The 23,945-nt window shown below is 38.9% G+C and overlaps 2 protein-coding genes across 4 annotated transcripts in view; both read right to left on the bottom strand.

The window, feature by feature from the left end:
- Positions 1-9,637: 9,637 nt before the first annotated feature.
- LOC137625396 (uncharacterized) lies at positions 9,638-12,919 on the bottom strand. Its single transcript, XM_068356270.1, has one exon. The coding sequence runs from the start codon at positions 12,917-12,919 to the stop codon at positions 12,014-12,016; it is 906 nt and encodes a 301-aa protein (XP_068212371.1). The 3' UTR covers positions 9,638-12,013.
- Positions 12,920-12,955: 36 nt separating this feature from the next.
- Positions 12,956-23,945, bottom strand: part of LOC137625394 (protein SCAI-like) — a 273,253-nt gene continuing 262,263 nt past the window's right edge. For all 3 annotated transcript variants that reach the window (XM_068356266.1, XM_068356267.1, XM_068356268.1), the window contains exon 12: positions 12,956-13,099. In XM_068356266.1, coding sequence (XP_068212367.1) covers positions 12,956-13,099 — 144 coding nt within the window. The remainder of the gene's footprint in view (positions 13,100-23,945) is intronic.

Genomic DNA, 23,945 nt, shown 5'->3' with positions numbered 1-23,945 from the left:
AAGAACAGCTTTCTTCTCAAGGAAGGTCTACCTTTGGCTGTTCAGAACCCCGACCGCCGTCTCTTCTCGGACGCATCAGACACGGGCTGGGGTGCGACATTGGACGGACAGGAATGCTCGGGAACATGGAATCAGGAGCAAAGGACACTTCACATCAATTGCAAGGAGTTGTTGGCGGTTCATCTGGCCTTGATAAACTTCAAGTCCCTCCAGCTAAACAAGGTGGTGGAGGTGGACTCCGACAACACCACAGCCTTGGCTTACATCTCCAAGCAGGGAGGGACTCATTCGAGGAAGTTGTTCTAGATCGCAAGGGACCTCCTCATCTGGTCAAAAGATCGAAAGCTCACGCTGGTAACGAGGTTCATTCAGGGCGATATGAATGTCATGGCAGATCGCCTCAGCCGGAAGGGTCAGGTCATCCCCACAGAGTGGACCCTTCACAAGAATGTTTGCAGCAGACTTTGGGCCCTGTGGGGTCAGCCAACCATAGATCTGTTCGCTACCTCGATGACCTAGAGGCTCCCGTTGTGTTGTTCTCCGATTCCAGACCCAGCAGCAGTTCACGTGGATGCTTTTCTGCTGGATTGGTCCCATCTCGACCTGTATGCATTCCCGCCGTTCAAGATTGTCAACAGGGTACTTCAGAAGTTCGCCTCTCACAAAGGGACACGGCTGATGTTGGTTGCTCCCCTCTGGCCCGCGAGAGAATGGTTCACAGAGGTACTGCAATGGCTGGTCGACATTCCCAGGACTCTTCCTCTAAGAGTGGACCTTCTACGTCAACCTCACGTAAAGAAGGTACACCCAAACCTCCACGCTCTTCGTCTGACTGCCTTCAGACTATCGAAAGACTCTCAAGAGCTAGAGGCTTTTCGAAGGAGGCAGCCAGAGCGATTGCCAGAGCAAGGAGGACATCCACTCTCAGAGTCTATCAGTCTAAATGGGAAGTCTTCCGAAGCTGGTGCAAGGCCAATGCAGTTTCCTCAACCAGTACCACTGTAACCCAGATTGCTGACTTCCTGTTACATCTAAGGAACGTAAGATCCCTTTCAGCTCCTACGATCAAGGGTTACAGAAGTATGTTGGCAGCGGTTTTCCGCCACAGAGGCTTGGATCTTTCCACCAACAAAGATCTACAGGACCTCCTTAGGTCTTTTGAGACCTCAAAGGAACGTCGGTTGTCCACTCCAGGCTGGAATCTAGACGTGGTCCTAAGGTTCCTTATGTCATCAAGATTTGAACCTCTCCAATCAGCCTCTTTTAAGGACCTCACATTAAAAACTCTTTTCCTCGTGTGCTTGGCAACAGCTAAAAGAGTAAGTGAGATCCACGCCTTCAGCAGGAACATAGTTTTCACATCTGAAACGGCTACATGTTCCTTGCAGCTCGGTTTTTTGCTAAAAACGAGCTTCCTTCACGTCCTTGGCCTAAGTCGTTCGAGATCCCAAGCCTGTCCAACTTGGTGGGGAACGAACTGGAGAGAGTACTTTGCCCAGTTAGAGCTCTTAGGTACTATCTAAAAAGGTCAAAACCTTTACGAGGACAATCAGAAGCCTTATGGTGTGCTATCAAGAAGCCTTCTCTTCCAATGTCTAAGAACTCAGTTTCTTACTACATCAGGCTTCTGATTAGGGAAGCACATTCTCATCTGAAGGAAGAAGACCTTGCTTTGCTGAAGGTAAGGACACATGAAGTGAGAGCTGTGGCTACTTCAGTGGCCTTCAAACAGAACCGTTCTCTGCAGAGTGTTATGGATGCAACCTATTGGAGAAGCAAGTCAGTGTTCGCATCATTCTATCTCAAAGATGTCCAGTCTCTTTACGAGAACTGCTACACCCTGGGACCATTCGTAGCAGCGAGTGCAGTAGTAGGTGAGGGCTCAGCCACTACATTCCCATAATCCCATAACCTTTTTAACCTTTCTCTTGAATACTTTTTATGGGTTGTACGGTCGGCTAAGAAGCCTTCCGCATCCTTGTTGATTTGGCGGGTGGTCAATTCTTTCTTGAGAAGCGCCGAGGTTAGAGGTTGTGATGAGGTCCTTTAGTATGGGTTGCAGCCCTTTATACTTCAGCACCTAAGAGTCGTTCAGCATCCTAAGAGGACCGCTACGCTCAGTAAGGAAGACGTACTTAATAAAGGCAGAGTAATGGTTCAAGTCGTCTTCCTTACCAGGTACTTATTTATTTTATGTTATTTTTGAATAACTAATAAAATGAAATACGGGATACTTAGCTTCTTTGTTAACATGTATGCTGGTCTCCACCCACCACCCTGGGTGTGAATCAGCTACATGATCATCGGGTAAGATTAATATTGAAAAATGTTATTTTCATTAGTAAAATAAATTTTTGAATATACTTACCCGATGATCATGAATTTAAGGACCCGCCCTTCCTCCCCATAGAGAACCAGTGGACCGAGGAGAAAATTGAGTTCTTGTTGACAAGAAGTACTTGAGTACCTGCTCACAGATGGCGCTGTTGTGTACACCCCCACCTGTATAGCGATCGCTGGCGTATCCCGACCGTAGATTTCTGTCGGGCAACAGAGTTGACAGCTACATGATCATCGGGTAAGTATATTCAAAAATTTATTTTACTAATGAAAATAACATGTTTAATATATTTTGAGCCCTTCTCTCATTGCTATTTCCATTTAATATCTTGTCACCAAACAATTACATACAGAAATAGAAATATTAACTTAGCCTTAGAATAATCGGTAAATCTGCCTTGGAGGCAGCGAACAAATCAATAAAAATCTGACCCCCTCCTCATGAGCTAGTACAAATGAAATAAGTTTCCAAACCCTTCCACAGATGAGAAGCTTCATGAGTTCCCACACTTTTGTTGTCGAGTCAGATATCAGTTTCTTGAGCTTTAGATCTTAGCTCCTAACATTAAACCTGTGCTATACAATGCCTGTAATTCACATGTATATAATAGTTTGGACATTAGCAATGATGGGATCCAGGGAATTTTATAAACGTCTTTTTTAGTTTGACGGGGACAGCATCTTACTACTACTATGTCTTTCATATGCTATACCCTATTATTGCAATTTAGTTTACAACAAAATTGATCCACTAAATGTAATTAAAAACTTCTGATATTTTGTACCTTCTTAAAATGAATGAGGTTAATGCTTGGTTCCCCTATTGAAAGATGGCACGTGAGCACAGCCGGTACACTGAGGTGAAGGAAAAGGCAGTTCTCTTATGAAAACTCTTCCGGCTCATGTTTATTATTCGGGCTTTCATTTCTTAGTCTTATTGCACAATTTTTGTCAGCCTCATTTGGCCATCACAAGGCAGATCGGAGTCCAAATTCTAAACCTTCAGACTTGGCTGCTCACCTGTGCCAAAATATGTCCTGTTTTAGAACTCAGGGTCTTCTCCTGTATCTTATTAAGGGTCACGTTACCTCCGTAATACTATGATATATTCACTGTCTAGAAGGGCAAGTGCTGGGAACTAGAGTATGGTATAAAATAAACAGCATTACCAAAGCACTGTCATTATAAAAAAGAAAGAGAGACATTTCAGTTGAAAATATGCTGTATTATACTGTAGTAGCTTAGCCTAAAAGGTATCTGTGAAAATTAATGGCAAACAAGTCTATAAAGATGAACATACGAATAGAGAAATAATCCTTTGAACTTATGACAAAATTGCACCAAATAAACGAGAAGTAAAAAACTATAATTCTCATGTTATCTTAAAATCTACAAATATAAATGTGAACATAACACACTCAAGCTTGCCCAACAGTGTCTCCACTCTAAAAATTAGTATCAGAGGTAGTTGAGAAGATAATAAAAAAAAAAAAAAATGGAAGTTGGAACAAATAAAAGCAAAACTTAAATGTTACACATCGTACACAAATGTATTCACAGAATTCATTGCTCAAGATCAAAGGTTCCTTCGCCACAGGAAAGACAGACATAACAATAAGGTTTTTGGCACAAAATATAAAGCTTATATTGTTTGGCCAACCTCATTTACTGAGAGAAAAATGACTAGTAGTTGCATTCTTTGTCTTTTATTTGAAGAGAAATACTGTTGTGAAAAAAATAAAAATTTCAAAGACTGCATTTGGCTACAACGTGCGTCTAAAGCCTTTCGCTCACTTTTACTTCTACAATGCTTCCGGGAGATGCACGGCTGTCTGGTCAGGACTACTTTCTTTTGAATGAAAAATAGATGAATTTCCTGCTGGTTAGGACGCAGCGGTGCATCGCCCGGAGGGTACGCTGTCTTATCCTTTGTAAGACAAACATGGCAGCAACATATTGCATGAATTGTATAAGTCAGACATCATCCAGAACATTACCCTGGTTAATGGACTCTGTTTGCAAACCATCAAGAAAGTGTCTTAGAATGTGAACAAAATGATAAAGTGTTCCTGTGATTAACAATATCAGAAGACTTAGTAAAGTTATCGTTTGAGATTCTTGTATTTACAAAACGACCTTTTAAATTTAACATCCAGGAGAAATATGGCAATAAAAATATATTTGACTAATTATAATATAGTGCTACTATGTACTGTATTGCAAAATACACTAATGAGAAATATCTTCATATTTGCATTGACATCAGAAAAAAAACATGACAAGTAATGAAAATGAAATTAGTCCAAATAAAAAATTGCTGAGCAAAAGGTGTATCATACATTACACAATGGGTGCATCTCATATTGCACTTTACAGAAAATATTACTATTATCACATATCTCACACACACACAGTGCAGAAAATAAAAGAAAATATCACAAAGAGCTTACAGGAAATGCTCTGTGTAACTGATGACTGGCAATTAAAATCTTTAGGGCTTGAGCGAAGCAAAGAGCCAATTTCGCCTAAATGGGGATGTGAACAAGCTTAGGCATTACCCATCTCCTTATCATGTACATGGCACAAAGGCCTACAGAGAGAGAGATATTGCCACGTCACAAAATAGACCTACAATACTTCCCGAGATAAAGTAGAGTTCAGTATCTAGCTAAGCTTTCACTAGACTTCTATCAATACTCACTTTACTGCATCTATCAACACTGGCTAATTACTTCATTACTACCTTCCCTACATTCTGGCAAGTTAGAGAGAGCTATATGGCAGAAATTTTAAATCCAGTTGATTTATTCATAATTCTTGTCACGACCTGAAATGTTGATTAACGAGACATGAAATTATTTTTCCACGTTAAAATTCAGACGAAAATTGCGTCAGTAGTAGAGTGGTGTAATATAAAGTCTAACTCAAGTTGTCCTATTTTTGAATGGCCAGAAATTACCTTTGAAACTAAGGCGTAAACAGTTTTTGGCAACCTCTTTTTATTATATATGACAAACATCATGAGAGTTAGTCTTTTACCCTTTGGCAGTACAAGGTACATCTACTTGCTGTTCTACCTTTATTTCAAAATACACCTATTTTGAGGCCTAACTTTACAGAATTATTAGTAGATGCTACTAGGCTACTGGCAGCAATGTTCTTCTACTGTCTCTATCCACTTTCTAAGATAAATTATATTCAACCTCTATAACAAAATGGAAAATAATTTGTTTTTTCGTAAAACAAAATACTTTTTACATTATCTAAGCATTTAACCAAGAGATGATGTTAATTGTGCCTCTAAACTTTAACATCAGATACAATTTTGGGGTTGAGAAGTTCCTTAGTAAAAGTAAGTCATTGATATTCATACAACATAAAATAAATTCTGTACACTGTACTTAGTTAATGTTTGTATAAAGATTAGACTTTGTGAGAGAGAGAGAGAGATATATGAGTTGTCAGAAGTTGATCCCGCGAAAGATTCAGAGAATATCTTATTTCAAAGGTGAATATATGAGTTGTCAGAAGTTGATCCCGCGAAAGATTCAGAGAATATCTTATTTCAAAGGTGAATATATGAGTTGTCAGAAGTTGATCCCGCGAAAGATTCAGAGAATATCTTATTTCAAAGGTGAATATATGAGTTGTCAGAAGTTGATCCCGCGAAAGATTCAGAGAATATCTTATTTCAAAGGTGAATATATGAGTTGTCAGAAGTTGATCCCGCGAAAGATTCAGAGAATATCTTATTTCAAAGGTGAATATATGAGTTGTCAGAAGTTGATCCCGCGAAAGATTCAGAGAATATCTTATTTCAAAGGTGAATATATGAGTTGTCAGAAGTTGATCCCGCAAAAGATTCAGAGAATATCTTATTTCAAAGGTGAATAGTACACTCTGGGGTGTAAATACCTAGGATATGATTATTCCAAAGTAGGCCATTTTCAGGATATTTAGGACCAACTGCTCAGGAAGAGAGTTGTTAAAGAAAGACGAGGACAGCAAGGACAGTACTATGCTAGTTGATACCAATCTTGGTACCCACAACCATTAATCCCATCAAGAATGTGGCAACAGTGTGATGAGTGACATCTCTTTTGTCTGATGGAGAGAGAGAGAGAGAGAGAGAGAGAGATTGAGCGCGCCTTACCACCAAAGTTGCTAATGCATCTTCTCGTGTATTGAGAGAGAGAGAGAGAGAGAAGAGAGAGAGAGAGAGAGAGAGAGAGAGAGAGAGAGAGAGAGAGAGAGAGAGAGAGAGAGAGAGAGAGAGAGAGAGAGAGAGAGAGAGAGCACCTTATTGCCTTACCACCAGAGTTGCTAATGCATCTTCCAGTCTTAGATGGTCTGGGATGAGAGAGAGCTAGCTGGCTTGCTACATACAGGACTTCTTGTCAAGGATCATGATAGTAAAGTATTTGCAAAGAGGAAATATCCCCAGAGTAAGTAAAGAGACGTTGGCAGTTACCAAGTGAATTTTCTAGGACGAAACTATTTCCATGATCTTGAGAATGGCATTGTTTACTTTTTGCAGTTAGAAACATCAGGGCCTTGGCTATGTGACAAATACTGGTAGTTCAAAGTGTAGGATTATTTGAAATACAGACTTTGATGGAAAGATATTTTACTTGAACGACTAACTTATCAAATGGCTTAACCGAAGACTAGCAGGATTTTATTTCCCCTTTGACTAGATTGTGGAATGACCTTCCTAATTGGGCTGTTGAATAGGTGGAACTTCAAAAATTCAAACTTCCAGCAAATGTTTTGATGTTGAACAGGATGACACGAGTCTCTCTATTCATAGTTTATATATGACAGATCAGTTTTAACGTTCTTATTGATCTTGGGGTATTTTATATCAATCATTCATTACTTCTCATATAGTTTATTTATTTCCTCTGTGCTATTTTTCCCTGCTGGAGCCCTTGGGCTTGTAGCATCCTAATTTTCCAAATAGGGTTGTAGATCCGTGAGCAATAATAAAAATGATAATCTATATGTACCACTCAAATGCCTGTCTGTCTGTCTGTCTCCACTGGCTGCGGGCCTCCATGGCTCTTTGCCGCCGCTACAAGAAGCTTCCAACGACCACGGTCCTGCGCAAAATCCCACCAATCCCCTGGATCATCCACTCCAAGCTTTGTCATGTCCCTTTTTATATTATCAGACCATCTCATACGGGGTCTGCCTGGAGGTCGTCTGCCCTCTGGTTGTCCTCTAGTAATCTGGCTTATCAGTCTATCCTCATCGGTCCTGGCCACATGTCCTGCCCACCTTAGTCTCTGTGCAGTCGGCTTAATTGTATGAAAACACAGTGAAAATAGATATACAGTACAGTAATGTATTTTTCCTCTAAATTTCAAGTGGCTGTGTCTTTTACATAAGACCCAACATGCTCTTAAAAGAACATTCAGTATTTAGAAAATATGACTGGTGACCAAGAACTAAGTACAGTGACTTAACTCACTTTTAACACAGATGTGTCTTCATTAATCTCCACTAGCAACTCAAGTTTAATATAGTTAGTTTATCCACAAGTCCTGGATAGGAAGTAGCTAAATATTGAACCCTTTTTGAGAGGCGAGTCAAAAATTGGGTTTAAAGGTTTTACAACTCATGAATGGCGGAAGGAAGGAACAATGCCCTAGAGACTGACCATGTATATATTTGATCAGTGCCCGAGCCCCTCTCCATCCACCTTGAACCTGGGAGAGCCAGGCAATGGCTGCTGATAACTCAGCAGATAGACTATAGGCTCTGATAGGCTACAACAGCTTATTCAACTTGAACAATCACGTATCGAAAATCAAATTTAAGATGTTGCTCTCAATATAAGTCAGGTAGAGTAGGGAAAAAGTCTCAGACTAATGCAGATATCATAATCGATTCCTGTCGGCTCTAGATAAAAAAAAAAAGTGTTACCTTCACTGTCCGCATGTAGTCTAACTTGAAATGTTGCATTAAATCCCTAGAACCATATGAAAATAAATGTAAATAAATTCATTTAAGTTACAGTGTACAGAGGAACTCCACAAATTGCCCCAACTATAGACTAAAGAAAGATAAGGTTGCCAGTAATTGATTTTAAGGGAAGGTGGGGTTCTTGAACGCCAGTTTTAAGAAGCTGAATACAATTGAGTTTATGCCAATATACAATTTTAAATATTCAAAATAATTTCTTCGTAAGTTTCTTAAAAAAGACTTTTTGATAATAATTAAAAGATTTTCTTTTAAATATATAGATACATAAACTAGTTTCATCAAGACCTTATAGCTAACAGTACAGTAAATACCTTACTTAAAGTATATACATACTGTACACAATAATATATATATATATATATTGTATATATATATATTATTTATATATCATTCTTTTCAACCCTAAAACCTTGATACAAAATGTCTATGCTCTAATTAAATGAATAAAATCAGCCATCAGACTCAGGATCTGCAAAAAATAAAATTTACTTGAATAATAAATTCACCGGTATAAGTCTTTCAACACTTCAACAATATTTCTGACTTCTTCAACTTTCACAGGGATCATTATACTGAAAGGTATACAATTAATTTGTTAAGAAAAGATCGACATAGAAGATGGTTGTCACTAATTTCTTATACACAGAAGTGAATCTGTATAATAAAATTAATTTATAAGTAATATACCCTTCTCATGTAATCTGCCTCTTGGTAAAAGATATATTCTATGAGTTTGAACACAACTAAAAAGAAGTTGAACATTTTATGTGAACAGATAGATCAACGCCTTCAGGCCTATGTTACTTAACTGAATATCAGAATAGAAATATTTTAGTGATAGTTCTTAAAATATAGATTTTTTAAGTACAGTAAAATAAAAGATCAATTAACAAAATGTACCATCAATTCTGACATAGTTCTTAAAATATAGATTTTTTAAGTACAGTAAAATAAAAGATCAATTAACAAAATGTACCATCAATTCTGACAAAACAATTCTGGCCATTAAAAGAAATTTTAACGAAAATTTACTTTGAAAACGTCTAAACCTCATAGCCAATAAACATATGGCTTGACCGTCAAGATTTTAAGATTCTCTTGTCAAAATAAGACCACATTGGCACAATATCCAAAAGAACGATCAAATTTTATATTCGTAATAACGCAAAAAGGAAAGAGACAGTAAAATTTAACATCTAAAATTTCTTGCATTAGTAGAAATTTGTATCATCGGATCATTGCCTTTTATAGCCTATGTTTCTATGAATTATCCCCCACTACGATCTTACCAGTTGATATTCAACCAAAAATACAGGAGTTACATTAATAATTTTGCTCTTTTTACTCTATTAATACAGAATTTTTTAAATCTATAATATAATGGTATAAAATGTTACATAAATGTAATATACCGTATGTACATTGGCTCTTTTAATTACATTATTTCCATTTCTAGTGTCTTTTTGAAGTCTATTTACATAGTTCTTATCGGTGCAGACGGTTAGCTAGGCAGCTACTACCTTGAGAATAAGGGATATACTCCATTTGAGAGTTGTGACAAAGTTTTATGAAAAGATAATTCTTTAAGAGTCAAATACCAAAAATTGTAGGTAGATTTGGGCATATCTGATGATCCTAGTGTAAGTTACTTTACACTTTATGTTTAGTTTCATTTTAAGAAAAAAATGGACAATTTTACAGCAACAAAGAAAATGGTTATGACAAATTATCAGTTTTAGATTAGTTTCAAATTAAGTGGTTTAAGTCGATTTAGTGCAGTGCCTTATATATCTAAACCTCTTATATGGTATCTATAGTAAATAAAACTTACAAAAAGGCTTAAGCTTTGAGAGAGGGCAATAGAGAGTGAGAGAATGAATAATTAGTATTATACAGTACTGTACTGAAATTTTTGCATACAATTAATATAACTGTAACCTAAATATAAGAATAACATTTCCTTTACTATCTGAACATAGTATCCAAAATAAGGAGGGCCAAATGTAAATGAAGAGGAATAAGATAAAACAATGTGCATCTTAACCCTTTTACCCCCAGGCCATTTGGAACTTTCCAACCCTTAACCCCCAGGGGTTATTTTTTTTTCAAACACATTTTGCAGTATATATTTTTTAAATTGCTCTAACAGCCTTAATTTTCGTCATAGAGAGGTCAGGTTGGTCTCGTTCTCTTGGAAAATGCCTGAAATTTCTCAAAAAATTATCCAAAATATGCAAAAAAAATTGTAAATAGCAGTTTTTTTGCAAGGACGTACCGGTACGTCCATGGGGGTTAAGGGATGTGTTTTGTGAAACGTACCAGTACGTCCTTTGGGGGTAAAAGGGTTAAATACAGTACTGTATGTGAAGGCATTATACATTCTAAAATTTTTCAGGTATAACAAAAGAATTTGTATGGAAAGTCTGTTTGCAAGAGAAGCCCAAAACAATATTCTTGCCAAAAATTCTTTCCTTTAATAAATTACCAATAAATTAGTCCAATTCTAAATTGAACTTTACAAGATTTTGCAGATTTTTTTTCCCTTATTCTTAATGACTAGATGTACCTCTACATTGTCCTCTGAGGAATTGTAGAAATAAAGAGATGGTAGCTTGGCACCCCCCACTTGCACAAGAGCAGCTATCGTGACTCTTAAATCTAAGAGCAAAACCTTACTAACAGAAGATACTTTTAAAGAATCTCAACTATTCACTTTATCCAAACCCCATGACATTTATAAAGCATATAAAAAATTATATATTACATGAAAGCCATTTATTTGGTTTGGTTTCTGTTTGTAATCTGTACTGGCCACTTGGGGAAAAATACAGGCGTCCTTAAAATATCACTGAGAAAGACCACATTTATCATGTAACCTATAACGCTCATTAATGACACCAGGTGAGAACTCAGTGGCATTAATCACAAAAATAAAAGCAGTTGCCAAATTCTACATTGATTTCCAATGAAATGAAGGAAAAGCACTTGCTTAAGTATATCGGTACCTCCAATAATACCAATTCTAAGCATATTGACAATAGCCATCTTTTGCAGCGTCCCAGATTCTCCCTAAGATTACCTAAACTAAGAATTATATGGAAAATAAACCTTTGTTTGCATCTGTATGATATAATAATAATAACTCTTTCAACCCTTTCATGCTGCACTGTTTTGTCACATTAGAATATTTTTCCCCGATAAAATCAGAAGCAGAGAATTAATTGTTTTTAAAGTTCACATTAATGTACAGGATTTAAAAAGTGCCCAATTATGATTCTAAGCTACAAATCTTACAGATCAATCTACTATACTACTTAAGAATTTAAGTGTTATTTTGTTGAAAAGCTTAAATCTTTATCAATACTTTCCAATGAGAGATTTTTAGAAGTCTTCCTTGTTATAGTGACATATTGTTTGTAAATCAACCGTTGCCTTACAGTAGGAAATTTACTATCTACTACTTAATCAATGTTATAAAATGGGCAGTCAAATGTAGTCCTCATCTGTATGTTATAATTACAGTATGCAACTTTACATACAGAACTATACAAGTAGAAACAAGTACTGTTATGTGATATTTCTATTTGGATGAATATTTTATCAAATGTTGGCATCACTGAGGAAAGACAGAGCCATTTACCCCCCAATTCATTGCATATAGCTATCTCTCTCTCTCTCTCTCTCTTCACCCTGTGAGAGGCTGATGATGTAATGTGTAACAGGCCAACAGCACAACCATCAGAGTTAAGATAGACCAGATTACGTGAACCTCAAGAATCACTTGATCGTCAGGCTCCATCTCATGCAACCAATTGAGATCGTGCAGGGAGTCTAGTGTGAGATCGTGTGCCGGGACAGGTGCGATACGATGAGAAGGGCTATGAAGCAGAGAAGGTTGGTGGGTTGGAGTGTCCCTCGGGTTGGTGTACGGACGTAACTGTAACGCAGGACTTAGAGGTGGCGTGAGGGAAGTGGTGTCTGGAATCTCGTCGTCTATTTGCTCGTCGGCAAACGTAAGGCTCCGTAAAGATGGCCGGTGGAATTTTGGAGAGCTGAAACTTGGTAAGCGGGGGCGAACAGATTGACTAGTTGATGCTTGTGCTTCTACCCTAACTGGTATGTCTTCACACTCTTCATCCCATCCATCATCGCAATAAAGGGCAACGCAGAGATTGCTGGGAGCAGATGAATGCCTTCTTGGGATGGGACTCCAGTTGAGATCTGAACTGGCTGCCTGAGGAGGACTCAAAGATGTTGAGGCAGTGTTCACTTTTGAATTTTTACTTTTCTTTGTCTGCTTTCCTTTGGGTTGTGTCATCTGATAAGAAACTGGACTGCTTTGACTTCTTGTCATAAATTTAACATCATTTTGTGCATGGAAATCCACATGATTTTCAGTTCTGCCACGTGCCACAACACTCCCTTGCACCCTAGAATGAGCCACATAGCTGCAATCGCCACCAACTTGTGCGACATGATTAGTGGCGTAGTGCATCATTCTTTGTTCCACTTGTGACTGATTCACTAACAGAGATCCAAACCAACTAGTTAATCTGGTGACCTCACTGATAAAAGCTGCACCTTGTCGCATTCCTTCTCTAGCCGAGGGTCAGCACGTGGCAGAAGGTCATTGGAGGTCATGTGTATCGTAGTATAAGTGTGACACATCGAGAGTAGTAGCTAAATCTAAGATAATGGCATATAAACTAGGATGGTCTAATACTTCACCTTCAGGCAAGCTCGGATGGCAGCGGGGGTAAAACTGTCGACCCTACAACACAAAAGAGACATATAGTACATGTACTGAAATATTAAAAACACAAAACAAATTCTTAGCTTCACCAAATATCTTTAGAATTTTAGACATTACTGTACAGTGTACTCGATACAGATTTAACATTTTTACAAAAAGACATAAAGATTTATACAAAATAAATTTCAACAAACAAACCACTGCCTTATATCTACTTCTTTACCACTGTTTTTATCCCTACATTAAGGGGTCAGTTGCCTGATGCATCCTCTCCAATGCCTTCTATCAAAAGCATCGCATCCTCTTCCAACAAACCTCTTCTCTCCATATCATCCTTCACCTTATCTCCACATTTAATTCTCTGCCTTCCTCTTGATCTTCTCCCCCTAACAGGTTCCTCCCAAGTCGTCCTCACCATTCATCCTCAATACATTCCCACACCATCTCAGTCGTGACACTCTTATCACCTCTGTAATCTTTACTACACCTGCCATCCTTTGCATTCCATCATTTTCCAATCTCTCTCAAGCAGTCATACTCCCATAATCCACCTCAGAATTCTCATCTGTGTTTTCTCAAGCTTTGCTTCCTCTTTTTGTCCTAGACCCTACATTTCCAATCCATATATTAACAATGGTATTATTACTGTAGGTAGTAGGTTGGCCAAGGCACCAGCCACCCGTTGAGACACTACCCCTTGAGAGTTATGGGGTCCTTTTCCTGGCCAGACAATACTACACTGGATCCTTCTCTCTGGTTACGGTTCACTTTCCCTTTGCCTACACTTACACCGAATAGTCTGGCCTATTCTTTACATATTCTCCTCTGTCCTAATACACCTGACAACACTGAGATTACCAAAACAATTCTTCTTCACCAAAGGGGCTAACTACTGTACTGTAATTGTATTAGGGCCCCAGCTATGGTTGTAGCTTAGCCAGTAATAATAATGATTTATCTTGTCTTTTAGCTTGATTGGCATTTTCTCATCACATACCACTTCTGCTATCTTCCTCCTTTCCACAGGGCTGCTTTCATCCTATTCTCAACTTCAGCCTCACATCCTCCCTCCTGATTTATAGTAAATCCCAGGTACCTTGACTGTTCTATCTGTTTTATAACCGGTCCTCTACTTGGATGTATAACTATCTTATCCCAACCTTCCTTACTGCTCACCATAGCTTCCATCTTGTCCACATTTACCTCAAGGACCCTCCCCCCCACCTTTTCAAAGTCTCTTGCCACTCCACAACACTTCTCTGTAGGTCTTCCTTATTTTCAGCAAATCATCCACATATAGCAACTCCCACAACTCTTCATTCCTGATCCCTTCACTTAATACATCCAATACCACTACAAATACAAACGGGCTTAATGCTGACCCCTGATGTAATCCAACACTAACTTCTAAGGTTTCTGATTTTCCAAGAGCTGTTATTACTTTTGACCTTGTTCTTTTGTAAATCATCTCTACCATTCTAACCAACTTCTCTGGGACTTTCCTCTTCCTCAAGCACCAAAATATCCCTTCTCTAGTATTCTTTTGTAAGCCTTTTCAAAGGTCTATAAAAGCACAGATTAGCCTCTGGTTTCTCTCTAGCCTCTTTTCCTGTAACTGCCTTACCATAAAGGTGGCATCCACAGTTCCTCTCTCCCTCATGAATCCATACTGCTGTTTCCCAATCTTTATAACCTCTCTCAATGTCTCATCTAGTACCCTCTCAAAATTTTTCAAACCATGCTCTGTTAGTTTAATTCCACTATAGTTACTGCATTCCATGAAATCCCCTACCAGCTGAAGTATAGATACCAATAGACTCTCCTTTCAGTCTCTATCACACACACACAATCCTCCTAAATTGCTCTCTTTTCTCCTTTAGGGTCCCAAACCTTAATTCTAGATCTCCTCTTTATCTTCTTGAGTTTTCTACTTCACATTTTATAATCCACCACTACCAGTCTACGTTGTTCAACACATGCTTCCCCCAAAATCACTTTACAGTTCATCACATTATTTTTGTCACCTCCTCTAACCAGGATAGAATCAATTTGGCCTTCCAATCCACTTTCATAGGTTATCAGATGCTTATCCAGCTTCTGAAACCAGGTGTTCATACATGACAATTACAAACTCTGAGACATCTCTAATACATACTCCTATCCTCATTTCTAATTCCAAACCCATGGCCTCCATGTACCTCCTCATATCCATCCCTTCTCTTCCCCACTCTGCCATTCATGTCTGCTCCTATGATTAGCTTCTCCTCCTCCTCTCTTTCACTGTTCTATTAGCTGCCTCAAACACTTGTTTAAATAATTACTTTTCTTGTTCTTGGCAACCCATCTGAGGGGCATATGCTGAAACTATATTTACTATCTGCTTTAAATTGTCCTTTCTGCTAGTAGGAAGTGGCTTCACGTCAGATTTCTGTGCAAATAATCTAATTTGCACCAGTTAGCCTTTCTGTTCAAACCCTGACCAGCAAAATGTGTTGATAGGATACCAACACATATTGATGAAAAAATGAATTCCATTTTACCAAACTACAGTAGTTATCAGATCCTACCTTAAGCTTTTCTGCTTTATCCTTAAATTACAAGAGATTAAATAATATATTTAAAGTAAACTATAAAATAATTAAAGCATATCTGACATCTTAAATTGAGGCTATGTTTTGTGTACCATAGGCATTTCTAAAATCAACTGGATATTTCATTACTTCTATGATGTACTTGTGGGCTAAGCTCTAAAATCTATGCAAGACAATTAGGGTTTCCTGTCTTATTACCTTTGTGATGAATAAGCCAAAGGGACATTACAGTACTATGAAGTTATCATTTTCATTTTATATGTAATTTATTTAATTGAAAATGAAAAAAAAAAGACTTAAGACTGTCGTTTTGATGGCCTTTTTCCCTTTGGGGATAATTAGCTATCCTAGAGGGGGGTTATTTCAGAGTCCAAAGGAATTTCATACTTATATAAACAAGGTTGAAGATTAAAAAGTTCTCCTTTTCCACCAGTTATGTACTGTGCTTTAAGGAGTTAATTTCTTGTGTTCAACTTCATCATTTCCTTTTTTTAGATTAATGCGATACGTGGTCTCCAAGAACTTTCCTGTGAAAGTCTAGAATAGGGAATCCAATATGATAAGAAAATATCAGAGATATTGTCTTTCCTGTTCGATAGCTAGTGTATCAGGTTGGGCAGCATGGACTTATTGAGTATGAGGAAGATCTACGAATTCAGACTCGATAGAATCTGTCAAAGTACCTCTCATGCTGAAATACGCCAGACAGAAGATGATATATTGCCAAGAACCAAGACTGGTATCGGAGCCTAGGATACCTAGTCGGTAGTATGCACCCGACCATCATCTTTTGAATTTGTCACTGAGTATGCGAAGATGCTCTTTCCTGCACTCTCCTGGTACCAGACAGATGAACATCCTCTTCATCCCATAAGTCAAATACAGTAGAGTAGGTTAACTTTCAATTTTGTTATTCATTATTCTTAGCAATACAGTTAATGTAACAAATATACCACATTTATTCTTCTCCTTACTTTCAGGTTTTGTTACTTACAGTGTGAAGTCACTTAGATGGTTGTTCCACAACACCATATTATTATTATTATTTGCTAAGCTGCAACCCTAGTTGGAAAAGCAGGATGCTATAAGCCCAGGGGCTCCAACAGGGAAAACAGCCCAGTGAGGAAAGGGAACAGGGAAAAAATTTAGTGTTTCAAGAACAGCAACAATATTAAAATAAATATTTCCTATCTAAACTATAAAAAGTTTATCAAAACAAGGAAGAGGAGAAACAAGAGAGAAAAGTGTGCCCAAGTGTACCCTCAAGCAAGAGAACTTTAACCCAAGGCAGGGGAAGACCATGGTACAGAGGTTAGGGCACTACCCAAGACTATAGAACAATGGTTTGATTTCAAAGTGTCCTTCTCCTAGAAGAGCTGCTTACCATAGCTAAAGAGTTTATTCTACCCTTACTAAGAGGAAAGTAGCAACTGACAGGGTTTAGCTTTAAAAGTTTGTCCATTTTCTTTACTTCTTTTGAGTAAGTCTCAGTCTTTAGATTTGAACTTGTCATAGCTGGGAACAATTTACATTTTTTCTTTTTCACGCCTGTTTCATAAGTGTTTAGGTTTAGTATATTATCTCCATTTCACTTACGAATGTTCCAATTTTGTCATATATCTATTAGATAATCTAAGACTGATCTCTGAGGTAACGTTTTAGGCTAAATACCAGTCTTAACAGTTATCAAAGTATACCATACTCATGTTCTGCATATGTTGTGACCACATAAAAGGTTCAAGTATTTTATTACCTCCTTAGCTTCTGGTGGCAGGATTCATAGAGACCTTGCCTTTCATTTGATATGACTGCATTTTGATTCCTATATGAAATAACTGTGGAAATTGGACTTATTCAATTTACCTTGCAGGCTAACATTTTATTACATAAACACTTGAAGACCAACTTCAGTTACATTGAGCAAGGGTTTGGAATACAGTACTTTTGTGCCTTGAACCTATAGATTACACACATCAATGGGTTACTTGGGGGAATTAACCTGCAAGAAGGATTTAATTCATAACTGAATATCCTAAACTTATTCATTAGCCTTTTTTTTAAATTTTTATTTTATATACACTGGATGGAGATGGCCTTCTCTCTCTCCAAGGCCGTTTCCTTTACATATCAGGGATAGCATTTTGTTCCCCTTCCGAGAACAAGAGTTCCTCACTATCACTCCTGGACACCTCTTGATTCTGACTCCTAGTCTCGTATTTTTAACCAAAAATGAAAAGCATCTCCAGAGGTGGGATCCTCTATATCTCAGCTTTACAGTTGTGGGATGGTAACCTCTGTCCAGTATTTACCCTGCAGGCATACCTGCAGAGATTCACACCTGCAGAAGGTAGTGTGCTTCAAAATACTCAAGCCAACAGGTGTTATCTGTATACCAATGACCTCCCTCTTAAAAAAGGCCAACCCTCTATCCATCTCTAAACCCCTCAATGCGAGAAAAATTTCTTCCTCACTGTACATTATGTCCTGAAATTGCATACCAGAAAAAAGCCATAGTTTCATGGGTTGGTCTGGATATGGAGTATTGATAAGATATTACTTGAAACAAATCCAAACAGTACAATGTGCATGAATGGTGCTCGGCTAGGATGTGACACCTACAAGAGGTAAACAGACTGAAGAGGAAACCTTTGAATTTGGCCCTTAACCCTTTTACCCCCAGGCTATTTGGAAATTTCCAACCCTTAACCCCCGGGGGGGTTATTTTTTTCCCAGCACATTTTGCAGTACTGTATATTTTTTTTAAATTGCTCTAACAGCCTTAATTTTTGTCATAGAGAGGTCAGGTTGGTCTCATTCTCTTGGAAAATGCCTGAATTTTCTCAAAAAATTATCAAAAATAAGAAAAACAAATTTCTATAGCATTTTTTTGCAAGGACGTACCGGTACGTCCATGGGGGTAAAGGGATGGCTTTTGTGAAACGTACCAGTGGGGTTAACAGATGGCCCGTGATGGGCATATAGCTCCCCTCCCAGGGATCTTTTCCTATGAGCTGGGTTTCAACCTTTTATGCTCACCAAGTATGCACAAACTACTGTAGTAGTTTGATTGGTTGGAGACAATTGTCTGTTAGGGTACACAAACCTACTGTGCTCTGTTTCTCTGTTGTTAGTTCTTGGCAACCACACTGCACATTAAACCCCAAAAAAGTGATTTTGATGAAGGAAAACTTGTTTGTGGAGAAATGTTGTGTGGCCTCTGAGACCACTAGAATCATACTTATAGGTAAGTGAGGTATATCAGCCTTACTGGAAAAATTAAAAAAGATAGTTGAGCACATACTAGCGACCAGGTGGCCTCGAAAATGTTTCAGATGTATTTCAGCATAAGAGATTCTGTGATGGATTCAATAGACCCTAAATTCATTAGCCTTCCTAATACTACTGGCCCTGGTACAGTATTTCTTCGGTATAATCACGGCGTATTGGATTCCCTGTTCTAGTCTTTCACAGGAAAGATCTTGAACACCACACAACACTTACCCAAAACAGGTTGTTCCTACGACAAAACCCATTTAATAGTGTTGTACACTCGGGCACACTATTCTATGTTATTTCTCTTCCTTTTGTTTTGTTAATGTTTTTAATTCATGAGATATTTATTTTCATGTTGTTACTCTTAAAATATTTTATTTTTCCTTGTTTCCTTTCCTTACTGGACTATTTTCCCAGTTGGGGCCCCTGAGCTTATAGCATCCTGCTTTTCCAACTAGGCTTGTAGCTTATCAAGTAATATTATTATTATTACTTGTTAAGCTACAACCCTAGATGGATTATTATTACTTGTTAAGCTACAACCCTAGATGGAAAAGCAGGATGCTATAAGCCCAGGGGCCCCAACTGGGAAAATAGCCCAGTGAGGAAAGGAAAAATAAGAAAAATAAAATATTTTAAGAACAGTGCTATTAAAATAAATATTTCCAGTATAAACTATAAAAACTTTAATAAAACAAGAGCAAGAGAAGTTAGATAGAATAGTGTGCCCGAGTGTACCCTCAAGCAAGAGAACTCTAACCCAAGACAGTGGAAGGCCATGGTACAGAGGGTATGGCACTACCCAAGACTAGAGAACAATGGTTTGATTTTGGAGTGTCCTTCTCCTAGAAGAGCTTCTTACCATCGCTAAAGAGTCCTCTTGAGTCTCTTCTACCCTTACCAAGAAGAATGTAGCTACTGAACAATTAGAGTGCAGTAGTTAACCCCTTGGGTGAAGAAGAATTGTTTGGTAATCTCAGTGTTGTCAGGTGTATGACAGAGGAGAATCTGCAAAGAATAGGCCAGACTATTTGGTGTATGTGTAAGTTAAGGGAAAGTGAACCATAACTAGAGAGAAGGATCCAATGTAGTACTGCTTGGCCAGTCAAAGGACCCCACAACTCTCTAACGGTAGTACTGTATCTCAACGGGTGGCTTAAATTGCTAATCCCTTTTAGTTGACATTTCCGCTAGCATAGCCTAATGTTTTTAGCATCCAATAGCCTGATATAAGGATGTTTCTCAATTAATATGACATTACATGGTTACTATATAAGCAGCTTACATTCGTTAGCTTGGGCATTATTGTCTAAGCTCAGTTAAAACCAGCATATGTCCTTGGTCTTCACCCATTGTTCTATTCTGCAAGGACAACAGTATTTTATACAGTTGTGTGTAGGCTACCATAGACTGAATAAGGTGACAGTCGCTGATAAGTTCCCGATGCCAAACATAGCAGATACTACCAGTTACCGTCGTAAGCGGAGGGCAGTAAAGAGTACACGGCTTTCTCTACCGCCTTTGGACACTAGCAGTTTAGAAGCCTATTGTTTGGACTGAAAAAGGAGGCACCTGCAGTGTTCCAAAAGCCAAGGAGAATGTCTACACTGATGACATCTTGATCTTTAGGGCTTCTTCCTAAGAACACACGAAACTGGTATAACGAGTTTTGACTACTCTCCAGAAGCACGGGCTCAAGATAAAACTCGGGAAGTCTTCTTAGGTTTAAGCCGAGGTTAGATATATGGGCCATCTGGTTAGATGCTATAGCATGCGTAAACTACCCAAATACATTCAGAAATTGAAGGACTTCCCTAAACCTACCACTGTACGTGAGCTACGGGGTTTTTTGGGACTGGTAAATTTCCAACAGAAGTTTATCCTAATAAGATCACTACTCAAACCATTATCCATGAAAACTGGAGGACACATCCCAAGGGACCAGAAAACTGAAATGGACTGTGGTTTTTAACACCTGAAATTACTGATCAAGGGCATTACTGTATATTGTCGAACCATGACTACTCCGCTGATGCAAAACCCATGGAGCTGTTTGTTGATGCTTCAGATGAGGATGCTGGTGCTTGTCGGTGCCAGGAGTCCTTGGAGCCTCCAGGGGAGTGTCGAGTGATAGCCTATGACTTCACGACCTTCCTTGACTGTGCGACTCTTGACTCTACCACAGAGCGTGAGTTGACTACTGCTGCAATGGCAAGTGAGAACCTTTAGGGATTTCCTCTATGACCATTTCCTTGTGATCTATTCTGATCACCATCTGCTCATGTATCTTCCAAGACATGAAGATGGTGTCTAGCATGGACACTGGAGGACCTCTTCGAATTTAACTTTATTGTTAACTACTGTCCAGGTGATCAGAATGCCGCAGCAGACTGGTTATCCCGCTGGCCCGCATTAACTGACTGTCTGGTTGCTACTGAACCCACCACTCCCAAGTTGCCTACTGGACTGGCCTTGTATAAGGAGGTTCGTGGTGGTCCAGTTCTCTCATAGAATCTTTGGAGCTAGTTGTGAGCTGCTGGATGGAAGGGTCAGGTGTTGTACTTGACTCTCAGCTGAAGGGAGTCAAGCTCCGGGATGCTTTAGTTTAGCAGTTTCTGAAAAATACCAGTAGCCTAGGTTTCAAACTGGACAAGACTAATAGGAACTGTATGAAGGCAATGTGGTTTCCAGGTACTGTTCCCAGTTTTGGAGTTGCTTTTGGCAGCTTCTGAGATATTAAACTTGGTAATCTGGGTCCATTTTGGTCTCACTTGTCCAGTAGTTTATCATGATCCCTCAGTGAGCTTCAGTGTGTGCATCTTCAGTGTTTATCTGGAGTGCATTTTAATCGTCTGATTGTGAGCTCCATTAAAACATTCCTCCAACAGACATGATTCTGAGACATAAACTGGAGGTGAAAGCTCGTTTGTCTGATACTGAAGACTTGGCTGCTGATGATTATGAAGCACCAGAGGATTGTCCCGTAATCCAGTACGCGACTGAAGAGACACCTCACTAGTCCAGTTGTAGCCATGTGTCTCAACACTCGGTAGGAGGTCTAATAATGATATAAGAAATTTTGTATTGTGCCCTTGTTGATACCAAAGCACAGGTTTGCCTTGTCAGTGAGACTGTACTGGGCAAGCTTGGCATAAAGTACCAGGTACTGTCTGGAGACCAGAAAACAAAGGGGTTGACTGGTACCTGCACTAGCATTCTAGGCTACTTCCAGTTAGAGGTAAAGTGTCCCTGTGGGTGGAAAATTCCAGTGTTATCTATGGGGTGGTACCTTTGGCAGAAATCTGCTGGACGCAGCCTACCTGATCCTGGATTCACCCTGAGAACAGTTGGTGTATGACAACACTGCTGTTCTTCAATTGTCTCTCAAGGTACTCTCAAGTCTCATCGCTGCCTACCGAGACCATTAACCTGAAGGTGACTGGCACTGCTCTCCTGTTTTTTAGTCAGGTGGTTAAGATCCAGAGAGATCATCGACAGATCAAAACTGTCATTAAGATTATCTACGCCAGAGTTCCTGTATCTTGGGTTCCACCCTCCTATCTGCCATATAGGTGCACTGAAACTGAGCTCAAATGGCTCAGTAGGCCCTGTAGTCACCTACTACCTTTTAAGGTAGTAGGTTGGCCAGGGCACCAGCCACCCGTTGAGATACTACCGCTAGAGAGTTATGGGGTCTTTTGACTGGCCAGACAGTACTACATTGGATCCTCCTCTCTGGTTACGGTTCATTTTCCCTTTGCCTACATACACACTGAATAGTCTGGCATATTCTTTACATATTCTCCTCTATCCTCATACACCTGACAACACAGATTACCAAACAATTCTTCATCACCCAAGGGGTTACTGCACTGTAATTGTTCAGTGCCACTTTCCTCTTGGTAAGGGTAGAAGAGACTCTTTAGCTATGGTAAGCAGCTCTTCTAGGAGAAGGACACTCCAAAATCAAACCACTGTTCTCTAGTCTTGGGTAGTGCCATAGCCTCTGTACCATGGCCTTTCACTGTCTTGGGTTAGAGTTCTCTTGCTTGAGGGTACACTCGAGCACACACTCCTATCTTATTTCTCTTCCTCTTGTTTTGTTGAAGTTTTTATAGTTTATATAGGAGATATTTATTGTTGTTACTCTTCTTAGAATATTTTATTTTTCCTTTTTTCCTTTCCGCACTGAGCTATTTTCCTTGTTGGAGCCCCTGGGCTTATAGCATACTGCTTTTCCAACTAGGGTTGTAGCTTAGTAAGTAATAATAATAATAATAATAATGTCCTGATTGACCTAGTTGCAGACACACACTTGCATAATGCTCACCGGGGAATTGGTAAAATGACTGCAATACTCCAATGACTCATTTGCCACAAATCCTTGATTAGTGTAATCAGGGATATGTGCTGAACATGTTGGGAAAGGTAGGCTTGAAAGGTTTCAAGGGAGGTTGTTGCCCTGACAACCTTGAAAGGTCTCTATGGACCTTGTGAGTCTCCCAACAACCAGTACTGGTTTTATTGGGTGTCTGATGGTAGTCTACCATTATTGTAAGTGGGTGACGACAGTACCCATAAGGAATAAGATTGATTGATTGAATGATTTAAAGTAAGGAATAAGAGGAGCAGTAAAATATGCCAAGCGCTTGAAGACTGTTTTTCCTGTTATTCCGCATGTTCTAGTCTGGATATTGACTGACAACGGCTCTGAATCTATTTCCCAGGAATTTACCAAGTTGGAGCCGTACAATTTGAAAACAACTCCATATAAACCCTTTAGTAATGGCGCAGTGGAGCTGGTGAAACATACCATTGGTGAGTTACTGAGGGTGATTTCTGGGGAATCTCAGAAATGGGACCAGTATTTATTCCAAGCAGTTCTCTGCTACAACCATTCCCACCACACAGAATGGTTGTACTCCAATTGAGAACATACTGAAAGGTGCGCACAATGTTGATAGCATCCCATTGCTGTCAGCAGAAACGAGAGACTTATA

Source organism: Palaemon carinicauda, chromosome 32, assembly GCF_036898095.1.
Source record: "Palaemon carinicauda isolate YSFRI2023 chromosome 32, ASM3689809v2, whole genome shotgun sequence".
Classification (NCBI taxonomy): domain Eukaryota; kingdom Metazoa; phylum Arthropoda; class Malacostraca; order Decapoda; family Palaemonidae; genus Palaemon; species Palaemon carinicauda.
The sequence above is the reverse complement of the archived record's forward strand: the minus strand, read 5'-3'. Positions and strand labels throughout refer to the sequence as shown.